At 45.7% G+C, this 21673-nt stretch overlaps 1 protein-coding gene across 1 annotated transcript in view; it reads right to left on the minus strand.

Moving 5' to 3' along the window:
* LOC144151719 (glutamate receptor ionotropic, kainate 3-like) overlaps positions 1-21673 on the minus strand; it is a 656159-nt gene that overhangs the window by 35234 nt on the left and 599252 nt on the right. Inside the window, exons 10-11 of the mRNA XM_077682841.1 lie at positions 9011-9208; positions 6772-7011 (exon numbers count right to left, since the gene is read on the minus strand). Of these exons, the coding sequence (XP_077538967.1) occupies positions 6772-7011; positions 9011-9208 (438 nt within the window). The remainder of the gene's footprint in view (positions 1-6771; positions 7012-9010; positions 9209-21673) is intronic.

Here is a 21673-nt window from a genome sequence, read left to right on the forward strand (position 1 = left end):
GTGCACAGCAAAAATAACACGCAACCAGGCTGCAAAAGAGGTTAAAGGACGAGCTATGATTGTAGCTTGTCTATTAGAACTTTTTAAAATTTTTTTTACATTTTACCCCCTGCGAGGCCCAAATATGTGTGTTAATACATACCTCAGAAATAGGTGATCAGCTGTAGCTCAGTGTTCGTTTCCTTCGCGGAGGCGATAGCTTTCGAATATCTCCAACCTAAGCACACACTTTGATTTGCGGTTTGGCTCAAGCGCAAGCCCAAACCAAGTTCAAGAATAAGTATAGAACAATTTAAAATTAAGTGGGCATTTGGTTCAAGAACAGCCAATGAAGAGGAGGCCCATAGCTAAGTCTTTTGGCTAATGCAACACTTATGGCAAGAATGGCGTCACGAAGGGCTAGCAAGGAATCCTGGAACAAGCGTTTGTATCTTTTAGTTGCTTTCTTAGCCAAGAAAATTATTCAGCATAATTGCATTTTTCGGTACGTAGCTTACTGCTACTTGAGCCAGTGTAAGAGTTATTTTGATGCGACTGGGAAGGTCAGTACATTTGCCTTAAATGGGAACTTTTCATCCAACTACAGCATGCTTCCCTGCTCGCAACTTGTCATGCATCATCCCGACCTTTTGAAAGTGGCTTTCCAGCGAATCTGTTGCCGAAACATTACACCTGCTGTAATTCTGAAATTCTGTAATTCTTTAGAGTATAGGTAGTGACAATCAACTTGTGGCAGAGACGAAATGCAAACAAGATCTGCACTGTGTGGTTGACTGATTGAAATCTATGTAGCATACGAGTTCCAAGCTGTCCAAGACAGAAGACAGGCAGCAGTAATTCTTGCTGTGATTCGCAATGTCGGCTTAAAGTCGCCAGAGATAATTATTACTGTGTTTTATTCTTGGGTCAGCCATTTAAACTGCTACTGCATGAAGGTAGCGATGACTATTTCGGGTCTTCCTGAGCATTGAAAGCTGGGTGGAATAGAATCCGTCAATGGTGTTTACACGACCACCATCCGCACCGTCGGTGGGGTTGGTTTATGACTCCAGACGCCCTATTATAAGGTTAGCCGCATAGGTTAGCCGCATAGGTTGACTTTTAGGGCGAAATCCTTCGATCTCAATGTTCATTCAATGCGCGAGGTGCAAAAAATTGTTGTGGGGTTCAGAGATCCGCGCAAAAATCTTTGAGCATGAGCCGGGGTTCCCACATCAGAAAAGGGAAACAGCCTTGCCGGGGGGCCAGAGGAGGCTTCTGAGAAAGGGTGACGCAAAGCAGCGGAAAAGGGAAACAGCAGCACCAAATGATGGTGGAATGCTTCCGCACATTCAATACGAGCCTCCTTGATAGGTGACGTCACTGACTGGGAGAACAAGAGGTACCTGGTGACGGCAAATAACGGGAACGTCCTGGGAAGAGGCGTGAAGTTATAATCGTGACGTTTATTTTCGAGACCAGCACCAAATAGAAAAGGCTTTTTCATTACACCTGTGCGGGTGCCTATGTAACACTGTATGATTATTTGGACTCGCAAGACACAGTATTCTGGGTTCGTGTGTTGGCCAATACATTTCTGCGTGTGTGTACTGTGGTCCTTGTTAGGACTAACGTTGGTAAGCCCTAACATTGAGCCAAACGATGGGCTAAGGAACTCGAAACTCCTTGCAAGTCAAGTTGTTGGTGCATATTAGTCCTTGCACCTCAACGCGCAACGTTAGGTATACCTTCAGGAGAATTCCGGTTGAAAGCATTGGTCAGTGCTCATCTGCGGGTACGTGTTAGGTGCTTGACCTAGGGTAGCCCACGCGTTAGGCATAACGACCTTTCAAGCAACATGAAACTCAGCGTACAGGGTGGCACGACGATAATTGGAACACTTTTAAACTTTTTTTCCTGAACGAACCGCCGCCCTGCTCACGCTCAAACTTTACACAAAGGTCGCGTTTACCTTTCTATTTTGTTGACACCAGGCACAACGATCGTACTTACCTGTTTATTCTGAAAATCAATAAAAACTATTTCCCCCTATGGAAAAATGGTTGCCGATTTGAACGTGCGAGCCAGTGCAATTTGATCTTGGAACAACGGCGCCACCTGGGGTATGTAGAGCGAAACGGACGATGGGTATTCACGGTAGGAAGGAGCCAAATGAGGTAGCAAACGACCAGAACATTTCTCGTCCTTAGTTTACGATAATAACAAATAGTTGCATGAGAGCTTATACCAATCGCAATAAAATATTCCAAGGTTCACCATTGCCAATAATTTGTTTCCTCACCTGCTTTCATATTTCCTGATCGTCTGCTACCCCTTTTGGCTCCTTCATGCCTTGGAAGGAGCGTGAATCTCCATCGTCCGTTTCGCTCTGCATACCCCAGGTGGCGCCGTCGTTCCAAGATGAGCTTGCGCTGGCTCGCACGTCCAAATCGGCCGCCATTTTTCCGTAGACGAAAATAGTTTTTGTTTATTTTCAGTACAGCAGGTAAGTATCCTCGTTGTTCCCGGTGTTCAACAAAATAGACCATGAAATGCCACCTTCGTGTGAAGGTTGAGCGCTAACTTAGCGGTGGTTCCCTCAGAAAAGAAGTTTAACAGTGTTGCCCTTATCGTAGTACTACACTGTATGCCAAGCTGGATGTACCTGTCAACGTTGTTAGGACTCAACAGCATAACGTTAGGCCACAGGGCCGAAGAATTACGATGAGATCATTTCCCAATACACCTTTGGGTGTTTGTGCTGCTCTGTGCATGTATATATCGGCCGCAGTTTTCCAACACCTACGGACATGAATAAACCCGACCAAGAAAACTAACAACGCCCCTGTAAACGCTTGTGGCACTGAGATTGGTAACGTGTATACGGTGCTCAACCGGGAGTCCAACACTGCAATTCTTGAGCGGAACGACTCTCTAGGGACCTCTCTCACTGAAGCGAAAGCTTCGGATGTACGCAAAATATCGCTTAAAATATATGCCAGCGACAGATGATAGGTTATGTCGCCTGGAATGCAATAGGGAATGACCATGGTAAAGATGCTGGCTTGAAATAAAGACAGCACAGAAAACACATGAGTGACCGGTTGTATCGTTCAGCACTGGTGGTTTAGTTGCATTGTCAGCAGCCAGGGTCTTGGCGTGATGTCTCTACCAGCATGTGCTACACAGAGTGATCCATGAAATTTTAACGACAGTGACAGAACCCGTCCCTCGGCACTTGGCCGATATCGCCGCTGATTTTTGTGAATAACAGGTCATTAGTGTTCAAGGTATTCATAGCGACGACAATGCGTACGCACTTTGCAAGGTCTAAGCACCATGCTTTTGCCTTGGTAAAATAAACATAAAAGCCAAGAGCATACTGGCAAGTTGGTCTAACATATACTAAGTGTTACCGTAGTTCCAAGACAAAGATGGAAGCAATAAACATTGAGCTTGCATACGTCCTTTAGGGAATGTTACTCACTCAACAGCGATTACACTTTATTGGTGAAGTAGGGTACCTGGGAATGCAATGGGTGATGTAAATTATAATTCCTAAACATGTTGTATGGCATAAACCTGGGGAGGAGGCTAAAAAGGCCATTAGCATTCACAGGACTACGATGACCAAGCACTTATTTAAAGCAACAGTATGGCCAACTATGGATTCCAATACAAAGCTTGCGTCTGACCAACAGAGCAACAGGGAAAATGTAGATTGATGTAGAGCGGACGCGACGAAGGCAATTTCCTTAACTTGCGCCAGAATTAAGCGCTTGCGAAGATCCATAGGCTTGGACTTCTTTGTTGTAAGTGTTTCAATTGCTGCTAGCATGGCGTTAAAGTGATTCTTTCGGTAAGCAAAAACTTTTTATTTTTTCCTAATAAAACTGTTTTTTTCATAGGTCACAAGGTCGATTTTTATTCGTCGCGCTTTCGCAAAGATTCGTTCTAATTTTGCAGCCTCCTCCACCTTCTCGACCCCGGTAAAGTCTGGGCACCTTACTTTTTTCAACCCATTAGCTCTTCCGAAGGCATTATTATTCTGGCAGATTTGGAAGCCAGAGCATTAAAGGCAGTAACGTTAACCGCCGTTGAGGATTGTTTCGTGTCCAAGTGTGGCGTTTCTTGATGCTTATTACACGCCTGGCGCTATGCTGCCCTTCGGGCGGACAGTCGCCTTTATTTGATAGGCCAAGTGCGTGTGGTGCTTTCACTGTACAACTAATAAAGAAACCAACTAGCAATGCCTTTTATAGAGTAAAGGCATCCAGAGAGTAACCGCATACACAAAAAGTGCTGCCGAAATAATACAAGAACACTTTCTAAAGTCAGGACACAATAAATGAAGCACGTAACCACTGAGACTCGCCTTTGCGGCACCGCCGGGAAGGAGGGGCTCTCCACATTTAATTAATCCCTTGAAGGCTGTATCGAACACTTTTTTTTTTGCTTTGCCTTCCTTGTGCACCCGGCTTTAGCCGAAAGTAATCGAGAAGTCCACGCAAACCTTTGTCTCGGAGGATCGGTGAGAACCAATTTAGGATCACTACCATGAGGGGAATGCGATTAGGGACTGCCGTTTTATTGAAAATGTCTTTTTTGTTTTGCAGCGATACACTCATCACTGACGAAGGGGCCGCCGAAATGGACCATTGCCTTTCGAGTAGCGCTAAGAAAAAGCCAAGGCCACTTCATATGGGAATGCCAATTGACATCAAGGCCAAAAAAAGATAATTGGATGGACTACAAAGATCGAATAGAGCAGTTCAAATTGTCATTCACTGGAATGAAGAAGGCACAGCGGTATCAACGAGGGGGCCTCTCTAAAATGTCTCGCACTTCAATAGTTCGTCCGTACAACCTTACTCTCTTCGTCAACGCCGCTCTCTCTCGCTCTTTAAAATTCCAGCTTTTGTTGCGAGTTACTCTTGTTGCGAGAGTGACTTGACGACGAGGAAGAGGGGTGGTCGATACTCCGTAAATTAACCAGCCAACCACTCAGGTGCTTTCTCCTCAACTCTCTCTCCTCCTCTAAGCCCTCAATTGATGGCCTAAAATAGGGAAGAAGAAGAAAAGCAGACTCCGAGCCTTGTCTTGTCGGCACGGCGAGAGTTGCTGGGCGAAGCCATTCTTTTTGTAAAAGAAGACGTGCTACGAAATTCAATTAGACCTTGATATCGCGTAAGAAGATCATCGATCAAGGGAAGCGCGCCGGTAATCTATCTTTCCCCGGGGAACCTCGCACGCGTGTCGTGTTCGGCGTGCTGCTCCATTAGCCGCCAGCCGGGGCGGGTTACTGCGAAGGCGAGGTGCGAGGAGTCAGCCGGGCGGCTAGCTTACGCCGCGTCTTGTATGACGGCAAGAGTGTCGTGGCACGCTGGGTAACTAAGCGTGCACTGGTAATCATGAAAAGCCGTTTTGATACGAGAAAAAAAAAAGACGACGAGGCGCAAGGGCTCTTGCGGGTTTCCTGTGCTCGGTTGGCTACTGGATATTTTAGTAACAATGCCAGACTTCGCGTTCCAGATGTGCGGCAGGCTTACAGCTCTTGTTCAACGCGTATGATATCATTTGAATATCACAAACACTCGTCATCGCGATAATGCAGTAAGAGTCACCCGAGCGCGAAGTTTATAAATTTCAGTTGAGTACAACGTGACCTCGACTTGATTGTAACGTATTGTATCAGGAAATCCGCCTGTTCTAGAAAATAGTATTGCAACTACTTCTCCAACCCTTTTCTTCGACTCCACGAGAACGAGACGCTGCAGAAGCAGCGTACTCGGGGCGTGCATGTACAACTACGGACCTCAACAGTTGGTGGTTAAACAATGACTTAGAACAAAGCAAGGTTTTGATTTTTTTTGGCAGTCGAACCTGGTATAGTTTCGCTTACATGCCTCGTTTAGGATGCCTGCTTCACCCCCTTTTTCGAGGTGTCCGAGGACACCTAAAAAGTTCTTAAGGGTTGTTAATGCGAACGAACTACTGGTCAATTTAACACCTAAGACTCTTGCGAACACCCCGCGTTCTAGAAGGGGTTCGGCCTCATGCCGCATGAGACGGTTTGCTTGGCGATTCACTGCTCTCCTACGCTGTCGAATGGCTTCGGTCTGTCTCTTACGCGTTGTCCCACTGTTCGTTCACGCCGCCTGGTAATAAGAGAGTTGACGACAAGGGGGGATATCGCTGTCAGTCGAATCGCTCGCTTGGCTCTATTCATCCCCTACCGTACTTGACCGCCGATGCACTGCCATGGACATCAACCTTCTGCTACTGCCGTGTTAAATAGCGTGGAATTGAACACCTTGCGTAAAGGAACGCTTCGAAGACACGTGGTCTAGGATTCTTTCTGCCGTTCAATTGTCCAGTGTCAGCATTAGTAATGGCAGTTACATTGTCTGATGATTTCAGTTTTGCGCACGGTGCACTGAAGGTAATAAAATGGTATATTTTGTTGAGGGAGTAATTGAATGGATAAATGATTAAATAACCGAATGAATAAACGAATGAATGCCTGAATGTTCACTTTTGCAAAAAAATCAACTTTCACTTTTTCTGATGTCATAAGGGTGTCTATTTTCCCACACGCCCTGACACTTACCAATAGCTTCATAAAGCTGCTGCAAAAGCGGCCTCAATGATTTCGACTAAATATACCACCAAATCGATTCCTCTCAGACCACTGCGTAGGTAAGTGGGAGTAGAAACACGGCTTCCCGGAATGTATACGTCCCTTCCCTGAGACCCTTTATGCCGTTCCCTAAAGCAAGCGGGTGTGCTCACCCTCTCGAAGACCTCTCGCACCAGGCCGGTCCAGCGGCCCTCTCGTGCCGACAAGGAGCCGTAGTCAGAGCCGTCGACCGAAGCCCGGATCTCGTACTCGAGTCCCAGGGCCGACGCTACCATGTCGAGCAGCTGGACGGCGAAACCGGTGTAGCGCACTCGAGCGGATGACGTCGCCGACCCGTTGACGGATGGTGGCCCCGCTCTGTGCGTAGGCCGCGCTATCACGTACGGGGGGTGCTGGCCGGTGGCGCGGAAGACCAGCCGGTCCCCAATCCAGCCCAGGCGTGCGATTGCGTTGGAAAGGACCCAGGCAGCAAAGCCGGAAGGGAAGGGAAGAAATGGGGCGTGAGGGAAAGACAAAGAGAGCATGCCTTATCTCTGAATGATGCACTTCGTGGTCGACACAAAGGCAGCTATTTGAACGGAATTCATGTCCGGCAATTCCACACACTTTGTTACTGTGGCTTAAAATTCCTGTGGTGTTCTAGTTTTCGCCTACACTCAGGACGGGAGGCGTAAAACTTTGCACAATATCTCCCTTACGAGGTACTTGCATGAAGCTTCACTGTGTGAAAGCCGTCGGGCGTAAATGAATGGCAGCAACTCTTAAAAGACAATAACAAACAAAATTTCCTTTACTTCCTAGAAAGTCATTGCCTTGAGTTTGTATTCAAAATGTCTTCTAGTCGTAGGTCCACGCGACGTGGAGCCAATAAGATAGGTGAGGAAGTGACCTCGCCCAGTTGGCGTTCCGCCTGCATAGCCGTCAACAGATTCACTGTGCGTCTGGGTAACTTCTGAAGCATGTCACGTGTTCTGATAGTTGCATTATAATTGTGTTTGTTAATTGCCACAAATAACAAGTCAGCTCAGCCGAAGGACGCGGGTTTGATTGCTGGACTCGGCGGCCACATTTCTAATGGAGATGGAAAGCAAAAACGCCCGTCTGTACGAGATTTGAGGCGCATGTTAACGAATCCCAGGTGGCCAAAATTAACCCGGGGTGCTCCACTACGGTGCGCATAACAGCCTGTGCAGTTTCGATGCGTCAAACCCCATAATCAATCAATGAACAAATAACAATTGGCAGACTGCGACTTCTACGAGTGGTATAGGAGTGATCTTGTAGATAAGCGTTGAGGAAAGACTGCACAGGCTATGACATTAGGATGCCAAGTATGAAAGTTCAAGGAAGATCAACGGCGTTATGCTTGAGTTAATCGTTTGTGGGCTGAGCAACGTCGTTTTGGAGTAGCAGTTAGACGGAACTCATACCGATCTTCCATGAAGTAATGTTTGCAAATTATCCCGCAGATGTGGTGACTATATTCAGGTAAATTTTAAATCCAAGTGCCCAATTAGAAGCCTGTAATGAAGCGTAACCCAATTTTGTTCGCTCTAGAGCTCTCTGCGAAGTTTAAAACAGCAGAAGAAACTTCACCTTAGAAGAGGCGCCGTCAATGTCACGCGTCCAGGCACAGTACCCAAAAAATTGCCGTTAGATAGACCAAAAACTACAGGTTAGTTTTAGCTTTAGCATAACGATAATTTCTCATCAGTGAAACTTTTTGCTGCCATGATGTCACCAACATAGGTTTATATAGAGTTAAAACAGCGCGAACAAACCAGGAAGAAGAAAAAACCACAAACTGAAGTTAGCCGATTGCTGCTGCAAGTCGCCTTCTTGACGACTTTGGTATTGAGTAAACCACACTAGTTAACCAAGAACAGAAATTTTATTTTTCCGGAATTAGTTCTACGCCAACGACGAATTCTCGTGAACGGGGGGTCATGATTAAAAACGAGAACGCATCCACTATTGCAGTTTTTTTAGATTACCTCAATAAAACGTACACTTACTTTCCTCTAATAAAGGCCTCAGCTTTCTGCTTGTGAAATCAGGATTTCCTAAACGCAAATCGTCGTATTCTCCTTCAATTGGTCATAAGTGTTTTTCGTTGATGTTTTTACAAAAAAAAAACATTGAAAGACGTCAAGTTGAGTTCTTCTTCCAATAAGTGCCTCTCAAAAGCCGCTTTAAGTTGTTGCGAGGCACATACTTCATTTTTTACCTTCTAGAGAAACATTTTTCTCGCCTCGTTTTCTACCTGCCCCTGCGCTTCTTTGCACCAGCCTTGTGTTTCCTTTAGGTTTTTGTGACTCTAGGAACGGCGGAGGTGGTGGTGGCGCCAGGGGCAGTCATGCAGTATTGATCGTCTTACGTCGGGACACCTACGACGATGGCGGTGACACGCAGGAGCTGTCGGTGCCGTAGTCCTCCACCTCTCTCGCGCTGAAGTTCGCTTCCTCTTCCTTCCGTGGTCGCTCCTCCTCCCGAGTCGCCGCTTTTCACCGACACCGGAAACGGTGGCAGCGACGACGTCAGCGGAGGGGCTCCGGACGTCAAGCCGCCTTCCCGCGTCCAGGCACCCACCTGTTAGTGGTTTTAGTAGAAGGGAACAAGGAAACACTTTTTCGAAAACATGTTCCTTTGAAACCGAAAAAATCTTGACAAGCTATTTTCGCCATACATCGCATATGGAAGATTTCGCCAGCGCACGTCGTGTTTCTGCGCCAAAGCAGACAAAAAAAGTGGTGCTATGAACGTTCCTGCCATTCAAGGGATCGTTTCAAAGATACCGAGTGCGCAGTGACCAAATCCAGTGGTGTGGCTTCGATGCTCACTGAAATATCACACTGTCACAGTGTCGCGCCCTGTCAAGCTTCTGTAGAGTTGGTACGCGGCCGTACTAGCTTCTAAGAAAACGTTGCGAGCACGCTTCCAGTGTGCTGGTACAGTAGAGTAATTGCCGTATTTATCAAAGCAGCGTAATATTCTATGGAAACAAGGACACCCCATAGGAATGCAAAAACATCGTTACCTTTCCGCTTTTTTTGGGGGGGGGAATGTTTGTGACTTCAGAGGCTCTAGTCTAAAATAATTTAGCTTAAAGCGGTACGTCATGGTGGTTAGGTGATTTAGCCTACGTTACGTTCCACCAACAGAAGTTTTAGAATAATTTTAAAGCATAAAAATTACCACAAAACAGGCACGGCTAAGCATGCAGCCAACTTGGAGTACTGGTTTTTTCTTGGTTACTACACCACCGTTGACCCGTTCACTCGAAGAACAAATGATATACCACGCTAACGCACTTTTAGCGGTCCTGTCCGCAAGTACCGTTAATGATGGAAGTCTGCCTCAACCAGGCCCGACAAATTCATGCAACCGAGTAATTGGAGGATTTTTTGCAACAACGCTAAAATAAAACGAACGTTACAGCATTTAATTATATTATAGTTTTCAAACAAAGGAAACTGCGGACACGGGAAAACCGAATGGTAGTACTCAGGGCCCAATACTCCTGCTTGCCGACTGAATTTGAAGCAAAGGAGGAGGAAACAAAGATACGTTGATATTTTATCCGGCGAGTCGAAGCGTTGTGGTAAGTAGGGTAGAAGTTTAACCTGTAATGTTTCGTGGCCTTGCTTGGGCAACCTTTGGCCACGCTGACATGGTTCTACGAAGAAGGCCTCGCGCAGAGGCAAATAAAAAAACTGCTTTTTGAGCACCTAAAAGGAAGCTCGAACTCCTTCCTGACATCAAACGAACTACAAATTCAGGCAACAATTGTTTGTACATCTCAGCGCTGGTACATACTTTCACCTTATTTTTATTGTTTAACAGTAACCTCTCACATTATTTACTATTGCGGAGAGGTGAAACACCAGAGATGAAACACGAGAGATGAAACACGAGCAGTTAAAACTCAGCGTACATACAGCAGGAAACCATGTGCTCTCCTTGAGCTCACTATTTAGTATGAAATTAGATGCGTTCCCTCCCCCTTTCAGATTAAGCGGACTTCCGAAAGGAGCTAGATTATTTGTTTTCCCAACCATATCCTTGTGCCCTGAAGCAATATAAAATAGCACATCTTTCAACCGTCTGTCATAACATAGAAGTCGGACCGTTTGAACAAGCTGTTATCAGCGTGTGTAGTAACATGTAGCATCATATCGTTACAGGTATGAATCGTGGCCCGTTGCCATTTCGGCGACGGGAGTAGTGATCACAGACAATTTTGGATGCAGCAGGTGTCATTTATTAGCAGCATGCTTCAAAGGTTGCAGGATGGTCTCTGCTGTGGAATCATACGGGCAGTATTGCATACAGATTGCTATACTGTGCTTTATTTCTTTATTGAAGTGCTGCTTTGTGCGGAAGTTGGCTGATTTAATTGTAATGTGATGTAAAAGACGTACAAACACAGAACTCTTCCTTCCTGTATTTCTTCTCCCCTCTGTAGAACTCTCCCGCATACTTTTTTTTTATCATTCTTTGTTTCTCGGGGAAGGAAGTACTATCAGCCTGCAATGTTGTGATATGACTCCTCGGAGATCTGGGGGCTGAAGCTAGCTGTACAGGTCGTATTACATGAGAGAAGACTTGTGAGAATTAGTAAATCATTTTTTAGGGGCCAAGCATCTTAGGGGCTCGGGCTGTCGGCGTCTCATGTAGTCACGGTACTAAAACACCGGGACATTCGTTTTCCAACGCTTCGCGCTAGAACGTAATTCGAACTAAAAGAACACGGCGGGGCACCCGTTTTCCGACGCCTCGCGCTAGAACGTTTCATCTCCATGGGCAAGAACGAGGACTAAAAGAACACACCAAGACACTCTTTTTCCAACGCCTCGCGCTAGAGCGCTTACGGCTACAAAGACACCAGACTACCAGCAAAGCTGTATGCCTCCACCCCCCAAATGTTTCATCCCCGTGGGCAAAGAAAGCCAAGGCGTCAAGGACAAAGACGCCGAGCTTTCAGCATCGAAACCGCATTATACTCTTAATAATAACTTCGAAACCGCATCATACATAGAAACCGCATTATCGAAACCACATCATCAAAACCGCATCATACACTGATACACTGCATTATTCGCCCCTCCCCGGTTTTCACGTTAGTGGAGATGGCCCGGTTGTTTTTTTTCTTTGACCGCTATAGGTGTAATTTTTGTAATGGACTGCTCTGGTACTTACTTCGTGTACACATTTTTTTATTTAGGCCATGTTTGACAAAACGAGCACTGAAAGCATGCACCACAACAAACAACATGTTGCTGTAATTTCCCTCCAAGCACTACCGGCATGCATACAGTAAGGCGCGGTCACACTAGCACGACCATCGGCCGATTTGGTCGGCGTACACCGTGTCGGCGACCATGCCACACCGCGCCGACGCCGACCGTTGTCCAACCGTCTGCGTCGGCGAGAAATCAGCGGGGCGTCGGTGTCTGCACGCTGTCTGCCGACGCGCTTGTCACACCACACCGACGACCGAGCGACGACCCACTCCGCCGCCTTAACTGTCCGCCGGAGATATCTCTCTTTCTCTAGTGAAACTTGGAGTATCGCGTCGCCGCTTCCGCGACTGAAGCCGTTCGTGCGTACTCACGTGTGCTCTGCTTGTAACTTTTTATTGGATCACTGACAAAGAAGAAAAAAGAGCTGTGTTCGCTGCTGCCGCGGCTGTAATAATGCGGATGTTATGGATGAACCCCCGGCGAAAAGACCTCTGTAGCACGTACAATATGCGTATAAATTAGTGCGTACGTCCGCGGACATTTAACCTCTTTAAATTTTAAATGTGGTGCTATGGTGTCTTACAGTGCACCATGGTACTATATTTTCGAGAAACTCGGCGCAAGAAAAATAAAATTAATTGTTGTGGCTCCATAAGCCACTCGCTGTTTCGAAGGAATTTTTTTTACAAAGTTAGTTCCTTCTACAATTCCCGCAGAAAATGGTTCGCGTATTGGATACGCAAAACATGCCCCTTAAAATAACCGCTCAAAAGAAAAACCGCTGTCGTTGCCGGGAATTAAACCCGCCACGTTTGACCGCATGGGCGAGACGCGCGAGACCACTGCGCCACCGCACAATTGGTGTGCCTTGCGAAATAGCCGGTGTACTAGATTGAGGCCCATCCTTCGAGTCACACGTTCGTGTTTACTAGCGATTTACACAATTCCTGGATGGTAAACTGAAATTTCTTGAATAGTGCTTGCGCAGCAAGGTTCCGAGAAGCCCCCGCAATAGCTTATCGCCATCAACTCTGCTGCTGCTCGAAAGCGCTCGCAAAAATAGGTGTGCCCGTGTGCGACTGCGATTTCGCACCACGGGGGTATACTGCTTGCGGTACTTTGGTTTTGCGTTTTACGTCAAAAACCTTGGCCGATATTGATCTCTTATTACCCAAATTAGCCTACGTAACTCTTCTTCTGCACGAAAATGACCTTACATTTTCTACAGGCGAGCCGATCGCACACGCATATGCAGTCTGCCGCTCCGGGGTAGCGGCGTCGCCGAAGAGCACGGCCGAAGCGTCGAACGCCAAAATACGGATCGCATTAGCGCTAGTGTTGAGTTGTATGGGCTTCATGGACCTTACAAAGTTTATTACACTCCAGAAACTAACAAAATAGAGCCGCATTCATTGCGGCACGAAGGTTGTCGGGGCGTCCTTTTCGCTTCCCGAACAATTCCCGACGACGCGTCGGGCGACCGGTCCGCCGACCGGTTTTGTTGGCGTCTTCGGTCGGCGAGTAAGTCACACTACGGCGACTTTCCATCGGCCGACATGTTTGTATCGGCGTCGGCGTAGTGTGACAACGCGGTCTGGCAACTCGGCAGTTGGCCGATGGTTTGGCGACTCGTCGGCGTCTCCGTCGCGTCGTTGTCGCCGACGTGTCGGCCTTGTGTGACCGCGCCTTAAGCGTGCGGAGTTTTGATTAGTACAAGTCGCTGTTCAGAAACTGCGATAAATTACACGTTACTCTGGAGAAAATGCATAATTTTATTTTAAACAATGTTGCATATAAAATACGCGAATCTCCGGTTTGAGAAGCCTGTTTAGTTATCGGTGATATGGTTTTCTAAAGACTGCTTGCATCATTTTCATTTGTTTTTTTTTTTACTTGCCTCCTCCCACATAGTAAAAGAAGCTTGTTTCCACGCCTACTGCGCCCCTTTATTACGAGAATAGCTTAAGTCAATGTGGGCTTGGTTATTGCACAATAAAAAGTTATAGTTTTGCGCAATGTATATAATATTTATATTCTTAACCTGCCTGATTCTTATTCTTAACCTGCCTTAACCTGCCTGATAACAGCCGTAGAGCGCTAATTTTTTCACACATGTTTCCCTAAAGAAATTCTGAAGTCGATTGCACAGTTCGCGAATTCCTCTATGTAATATATTACCGTAAAAAGTGAAACTGTCCCAATGCAACCGGTATTACATCAACCACAAAAATCACAACTGATGTAATGATTAGGAGCAAAACTGAACCTTGAAACTTGTGAAGCTCTAAATGTGCGCACGTCAGAGCCTCTAAAACAGAAGGCGCACGAACTCTTTGGGGTTTTTCGATCGACGTCAGTACCGGCGTGAGAAGGAATTTATTACCGCGACGAGAGGTTAAACTTGGTCTCGCTTTGATGAAGAGAAATGGATATTTTGGGGGGTCCGTGTCAAGTCGCCTCCTCTCGCTGTTTCCGACACAATTTGTCAGCCACGTTAAACGACCACAGGGGCCGTTACCGATAGCATCCTACAGCCATACAGTCTGATTAATGTTCCTTATCAATTGGGTGTCTGGAAACGTGATTGATTGCGCTAGCTTGCTTTGAATCCGTGTAGAGGCTGAGTTTGTCACTGAAGTAGCAATTAGGGAGAGACTTCCAACACCGGGGAAGGGGCCTTCACTGCGGCTACAGCCTTTAAAAAGCAGCTGTCACTTTGTTTCTAATACGCCTAAAAAATCTTTTAAATACACACATCTTCAATTACATGTACAAACTAAAGTACAAACAACAACAATGCTTCGTAATTTATCAGTGTTTAAGAGTTTCAGTGTTTCACCATTGGCGCGAAGAAAATTGAAAGAAGAGAAAGTGGCTGGAATCGCTATTGAAAGGCAACGTTGCAGGGAAGAAATAGATTACTTTAAAGAATACTTTCCTCTGACAAACCCAAAATGTAGCGCCATGAAGGTTTTCAAATCTTATATTTTTGGCTACCGTATGGGTAAAATTTTCGCTCCTGTAGATATGTTCTGGAATTTTTAAATTTCCAGCAGTGTTCAGCTGCAAACAATAAGAACAATGTTAGCCACTGGCATTAAAAACTTCCGGTTCAATCAGTATAAGACATTTAATCCACAGAAGAAATTTTATGACCGGGAATGAAATAAACGGTACGCCAATGTTAGTGTGCATTTGTTGGTGAGTTCGTACACGCGTCGTGTGTTTCTGTATGTATTTGAGTGGGATTGTGCTTGTGTTTCTGCGTGCGTGCGCGTGCGCGCACGTGCGTTTGTCTGCGTGTGTGTTTGTTCATTACGCTTTTATCGAAATATTGGTGCAAGGTAACCACAGTTAGAAATGATAACTAGGTATCGTGTGCCGTGACAAAAGTTGTTGAATTTGTCTGATAGCCCTACGAGGACGCGGGTACGATTCCCGCCGCGTCGGCTGCTTTCCTGGCAGAGCCGAAAAGCAAAAACGCCTGTGTGTACGATATTTTGGTGCACGTTAAAGATCCCCAGGTGGTCTAAATTAATCCGGAGCCCTCCACTACGGCGCGCCTCGTCGCCTGCGTTGCGTGAGCGCGTTAAGCCCAACAATTAATCGATTAGTCTGGTAGCCGTAGTGCTAGCAATCGAGCAGGGCAGATCCGCTTGGTTATGCGTGGGATACCGGGTGTTCAAATTAAGCTTTATGGTTTTCTTAAAATTAGACACTGCGATGCACGCGAAGACCACTTGTTCAAATGAGTTATGCGGCCAGGGGGACAAAAAGTGAGATGATAATTATCGTGGTTAGCTGACAAATCAACTAAATTTGAATAACTTTTTGTTGACTGCAGTAAGTGGGTATGTTTGTATTGAAAAGTTAGAGAGAGTCGTGTTTCTACGCAGTATCAGGTGGAATAAATCTTCCAGAGTGTGTGTGTGTGCTCTGAGATATTTGACTCCAAATTTTAACTGCCGTTCGCATGATTACGCATGCAAGAGATTAGGATCGGCGCGAAGCCCCTCCTCATGTGACGCGGCTGTTGCGCTGTCATATCTTGATTTAGCCCGCCGAGAGGCGAAGGGGGATAGTTATCATCCTTGCCAATGGGTCCGCTTTGTTGTCAGAGTAAACGCCGCACGCCACAGCCGCATATAGCTGGTAGAGCCGGTGCTCCAACAGATATCGGGAAAGCAGAGAAGGAATATCTTGATCGCTGGTGAGCACCGTCAAACTAAAGGAGTGTTGTTTTATGACAGTTACGTTCTCCTGTGACTTAAAAGTACGTCATGCGAATGATACTGTGATCGCGTTCCACGTTCCACGTTCCTATCGCGTTCCACGTTCAAAGGTGACGATTAAGCGACATCCCGTTTTCTCACCAATGAGATAAAGTGCAATGACATATAATCGCGGAGAAGTCTAGTGTTTGCTCTGGTCTACAGAAGATCTATTTCGGAGGAAGCTATTCACGGGATTCTTATCTATAAAAGGGAATCCGCGCTGCTTCGTTGAAGTTCATGACGCAAAAACATCGCGAAAAGACGAGGGCTACGGCGAAAAACGAAACGCAATGCACTAACTCTCAACAGCGTTTATTGAAAAAAAAAACTGTAGGATTTAAAGCTTTATTCAACATTGCAGGGAATGTCTCAATAAAGCTCTCTTAGACACAGGAATACACGCAGCAAGTACTCCAGTGGCCGTTCCGCCAAAAACGACCTGTGCCGAAAGCTTCGACAATTACACACACGCTGTCTCTCTGTATAATTACCGAACACAGGATTATAGCGCATCTGTTGATCAGTTTTCTTACGACAACCCTCTACAATTTATCGAGTCAGTAGACAACCATGATTAAACAAACTTTGCGCGTGCTGGAACATGCGTGCACACTACCTGGCTCTTCAGTGCGGGGACAGGTTCACATGCTGGTTTCCATTCGTATTGCACTTCGGCCATGAATATAAGGTTCACAAAAACCCGTCGGCCCCATGTTGGAAGCACAGCGTGACCACGCCATACAGACTTCTACAGCACTCGCACCTTACGTGTTGTTAACTTGTATACGTGCTTGGTACGGAACTTATGCACAATCACGACAAACTATACACAATAAAGCCCTACCATTGGCGTACGCCCATTTGAACTTAAGAGCGAGGAACTTCAAAATCGGTCAAAAGGGTGTAATTTTATTATCAAACCTTTTCACACTCATCTACTCACCATTCCTCTTCATCATCTAATAACGCCCCCTCACCTAATTGTTCTGCGGTAAAAATCGATGCCCTCGTTGTAATGAGGATTTATAAGTACATATCGCCACAAAATTACCGCTCTAAAAAATTGGAGCCACTGAAAGGGAAAAAGGAAAATGGTCCCTGCCCCATGAGCCAATAAAAGCCGGATTGTAAAAGGCGTCCTAAAAAAATTTTGCGTTTACATCGAAACAATGCATAGCCTAGGAATGCATCTAGCGAGAAAGGATAGCTCCCTAATTCAGAAATTTGCTGACTCACCAGAGGAAATGGTGGTGCTCAGGTCCTGTTTGAAATTAAAAGCAACCATTTTCTAGATCAGCGAAAATTTCACCCGCTTTGTGGACGTCAGAATGAAACCGTAGAACTACGGCAAACGAACCAAACAAAAAAAACTGAAATAACACGGTGCTGGCTGATGAAAAGTGCTGGGTAAATGATAAAACCTTTTGTTGGAATGACGCCGGCGATAAATGGCTTTTTTGATAAGTGAAACTACACAAGTAAAAAACAAACAAAAACACAGCCGGATGCTATTCCATTACTAGGGCCATGCGACCCCACATGCCTCTTAAGCAAGCCTCGTTATTTAAATGCCCTGAGCCTAGCTAACAAGTCTTCCTACCTTTAATCATTACTAAGTGCCTAGAGCCTGAATAGGAAACAATAACGTAACCGAGAGTCGAAGTATATAGTTCGGACGATGAAAACACAATTTAAAAATATTGACCGGAAAAGACGGAGCGGCAAGTGGCGGAGGCGTAGCTGTCTTAATAAATAAAAGAATCAATCCTCCATCTTTTCCGTTCGCTATGCCCCCCTGACGTAGAAACGTTGAAGCAATCTTTTGCAAACTATACCAAGCGGTGATACAGTCTCCCTGACATACATTTGTTCTTGCACTTATAGTGATTGTGGCGTCATTAATGATCATAATAATGCACCCACCAGTAGCGAAATTAATCTTGCCCGGCAATTTTAGCTATTGGACTTGATTGGCAAGTCACAAATTTGTGTTCGCTAGGCTCAAATGTTTTAAGAAGCACTGTGTTAATTCTTCGCTTGATTATGTAGTCAACCATCAGAAGCGTCTTAAATTTTGCTCTATAATTGCAAATATCCCAGTAATTACTTCGCGAAAAACAATATTTTGTGACTTTACTATAACGCCTAACAAACAGGCTTGATTACAAGATGGAGGAGTAAATTTGATGACATTTCCGCATATAACAGATCACTTTGGCTTATATTCAAGTACATGGTTCTTTTATTGCAGGAATAAGCGCGTACTAAATAAAACCAAGCGTCCTAAAAATGCCATCAATAACACGTGAAATATTCCACGCAAACCAAAATTAAAATGGCTGTAAAAAGCACGCAAATCAAGTTTCAGCAAAATGTAAACCTACTTTTTCTTTTCCGATTAAAACTCACAATGCTCAACTAAACGCTGCAAAATCGACTTACTTTCGCTTAAACCGTCTAATTGTTTAGGAGACACATAACGGAATTCCACAAATATTTTATCTCCAATACCCGAATGCGAAAAAGCTACATGTCCGAAAGTCAACTTAAACATAGCTAACCTACTTACCCATTACTTCTTTTCATCGTTCAAGTCTACCGCAGTCCCTTAGCGTACGCTTCGCCCATTGCGCAACAGCAATGTACAACCTGGTACAGTGACGAATTTCGCTGTGGGGAATAGATTAACACCCCCATACACAAATAGACCACTGGACCTTATAAACCACCAAACATTTCTCTTTGAATGTAGTCCGAATAGTAGCAAAGCAAAATACGCAGGCGCAATTTTTACCCAGCAGCTGCAATAGCTCAACTACGTAGTCAATAGAATGCGTCAGAATTAATTCTCAAAGCACATTCAAAAACTTTTGATGAGTTGTGTTCGCAAAAACATGGTTGCCAGGAAAAATTAAACGAAACGAGGAAAGACGAAAGCATGGATGCAGGAATGAACTATAACAAAATTTGTTGGCGCAAGCATAATGTAAAATTAAACGATACTTTGTGATCCTTGGAAAACGCGCTGTGAATGTTTTTCAATAGGCTTCAGACTTCAACGTCCGGCGTCTGGTTCTCTCCAGCATCGTTACTCCGGACTGTAAGGGCTGTAGTGCCTCATTTTGAGAGGAGAAAAGGAAGGGCGTATTAATCTTGCAATCAATGGAGCAATCAATCAATCAATCAATCAATCAATCAATCAATCAATCAATCAATCAATCAATCAATCAATCAATCAATCAATCATTAAATAAATAAATAAATACGTGCCCATACCCGGGAGTGCATGATAAATAACTCAGAGGATAACACGCACTTTTTAGGCACTCCTGAGTACATACGTATGTGTATGCGTGTGTGCGCACGCAAGTGCTCGTGAGCGTACACGATTGAGTACGTGAAGTACAGTGCACATTACTGCGCCACGTTTCTCACTCTGCCCCGTGTGCTGGACGGACGGCGTCTGCGGGCACACTAATTCACTTCAGTCCCCTTTCTTGTGCCGGCACTGTTCGAATGCATACCTATTTCCTTGCAACGCTCGTTTAGGCCACCCACAGGAATAAATCAAATGTTCTTCCCTGCTGGCGCAGAATCGCTTGGGAGCACTACGGAATCGTTCCTCGAAAATTAAGCGACGAAATGCGCGGCTGCACGGCAAACGGCACACGTCCGCTGCTACGTATTCAATTCCCGTGTTTCATTACCGGCGTGCATTGGTCGGAAACAGGGCCATGTACGAGTACAGTGGGTGCAGATGCGCCGATTCTCACGCCACAGCGGCCGCTTCACGTCGGGAATAAAGGTTGATAAAGCGGCGACGAGCGGCACGTCGAAGCGTCTAGTGCACGCGCCTAGCAAGTTTCCCGGACGAACAGAAGTTGCGGCTCTCATGGCGTGTGCGCCGACTATTTGTAGCGGCGTTACATGAGGGTAAAACTCTTGAAGCCCGGATTGAATGCAGAAGAGCTGGCTTTATGGGCACCAGGTGTAACGAACTCGAGTGTTTTAAAAGAGTGCCTTAAGCGGGGAGCCGTCTCCACTGGAGCTGGAATTTTGTGTCTGCTTTTCAAGGAATGAGGAGAAGCGTGGTTTTCGAAATGGGAAAGGTGTTCACCTTCAGGACGTACAAAAAATGAGCCGCGGCGTATGGCAGGGGAAGGAATAAAAACGGCTGTACAAGGAACTGTTGCATTTGGGGATACAACAACAACAACAAAAAACCACTGGCCAGGCACTCACCTGAGCGCAAGCAAACGAAGATTCTCATTTCACTTTAAAACCCCCTTTTGTGTTAAAATGAAAACGCTCACGTTTAATTGAGTGCGTTTTCCTTCAATATTAATTTCTTGTTCTTGTGCTCTATAAAATAACGGTCTACAAGAAACGCCTCAAAAGGCTGATTACAAAACGATTTTTTCAACGAAATACAAGCCTTAATGCCGACGCCGCATTTGTTTGCCCTCCGTTCGCCGCATGTGGCATTAATTGTAAATAGTAGCTTTTGATGTGGCGATATCTCACCTGCGAAACGACTATTATGTTCTTGACTCAGCTGGGCGTAACGAAAGCTGCAAAATGGTTCTTAGGGAGAATCCTCCCGCATTTTCCAGTTTATAACTCGCTTGCCGCGAAGGTCGATGCGCAGCAGATGCAAGGGTAGCGGCCTGTTTTCGACGAGCCGACTTTAAGCCTTATGCAAAGATTTGAAGTCCGCAACCTATACCGGCAGATCGACGTAGCATGACCATGACGTTCTTTAGTATGTCGTAAGGCTCAAAATGAAGGTTATCTAAGCTCAAGCGTTAGCAGAGGTCGCTAGGCGTAAAGCGGCAACGAAGACAAAATACCAGTTTGGTTGAATAAAAGACTGCTTTTTGAGGGGTGTTGAGTTTGGAAGTGGTCACGGGTGCTTGAATTGAGTACTCCTCCCCACTGCTTTTTGCAACAAAAAAAGTGTTTAATCCCTCGCTCCGTTCCTCTCTCCGCCCTTTCCCTCTGTCTTGATTTTACAACAATGATAGCAATTCTGCGGCAAATATTCCACATATCAAATAAACAGATGAGGTGATTGCGACTCACCAACTAACTTTTGGCGCAATCTGTATGATGTCACCTAATCATGTTTGTACTATGGGCGACCACCCGCCACTGTGGCTCAGTGGTTAAGGCGTTGTGATGCTGGGCACGAGAAAGCGGGTTCGATTTCCGGCCGCGCCGGCCGCTTTTTTGGTGGAGGCGAAAAGCAAAAACGCCCGTGTGTACGAGGTTTCGGCACTTGTTAACAATTCCCAGGTAGCTAAAATTAACCCGGAGCCCTCCACTACGGCCAGCCTCCTCACCTGCGTTGCGTCAGCGCTTAAAACCAATCAATCCATCAATCAATCAACGATTGACGACCACTGAATAGTGCCACCACCCAGAAACATCACTAAGCGATGGGAGTACGTTGTGTAGCTTCGCTTTTTCGTATCACGTGGATGCGATCTTCCACATTGACAACTGTGTCTTTTGTGCTGGCCCCAATTGCGTCACTC

The sequence above is a fragment of the Haemaphysalis longicornis genome, unplaced genomic scaffold (assembly GCF_048455015.1).
Source record: "Haemaphysalis longicornis isolate Haplotype H1 unplaced genomic scaffold, Haemaphysalis longicornis Haplotype H1 scaffold_9, whole genome shotgun sequence".
Lineage (NCBI taxonomy): Eukaryota > Metazoa > Arthropoda > Arachnida > Ixodida > Ixodidae > Haemaphysalis > Haemaphysalis longicornis.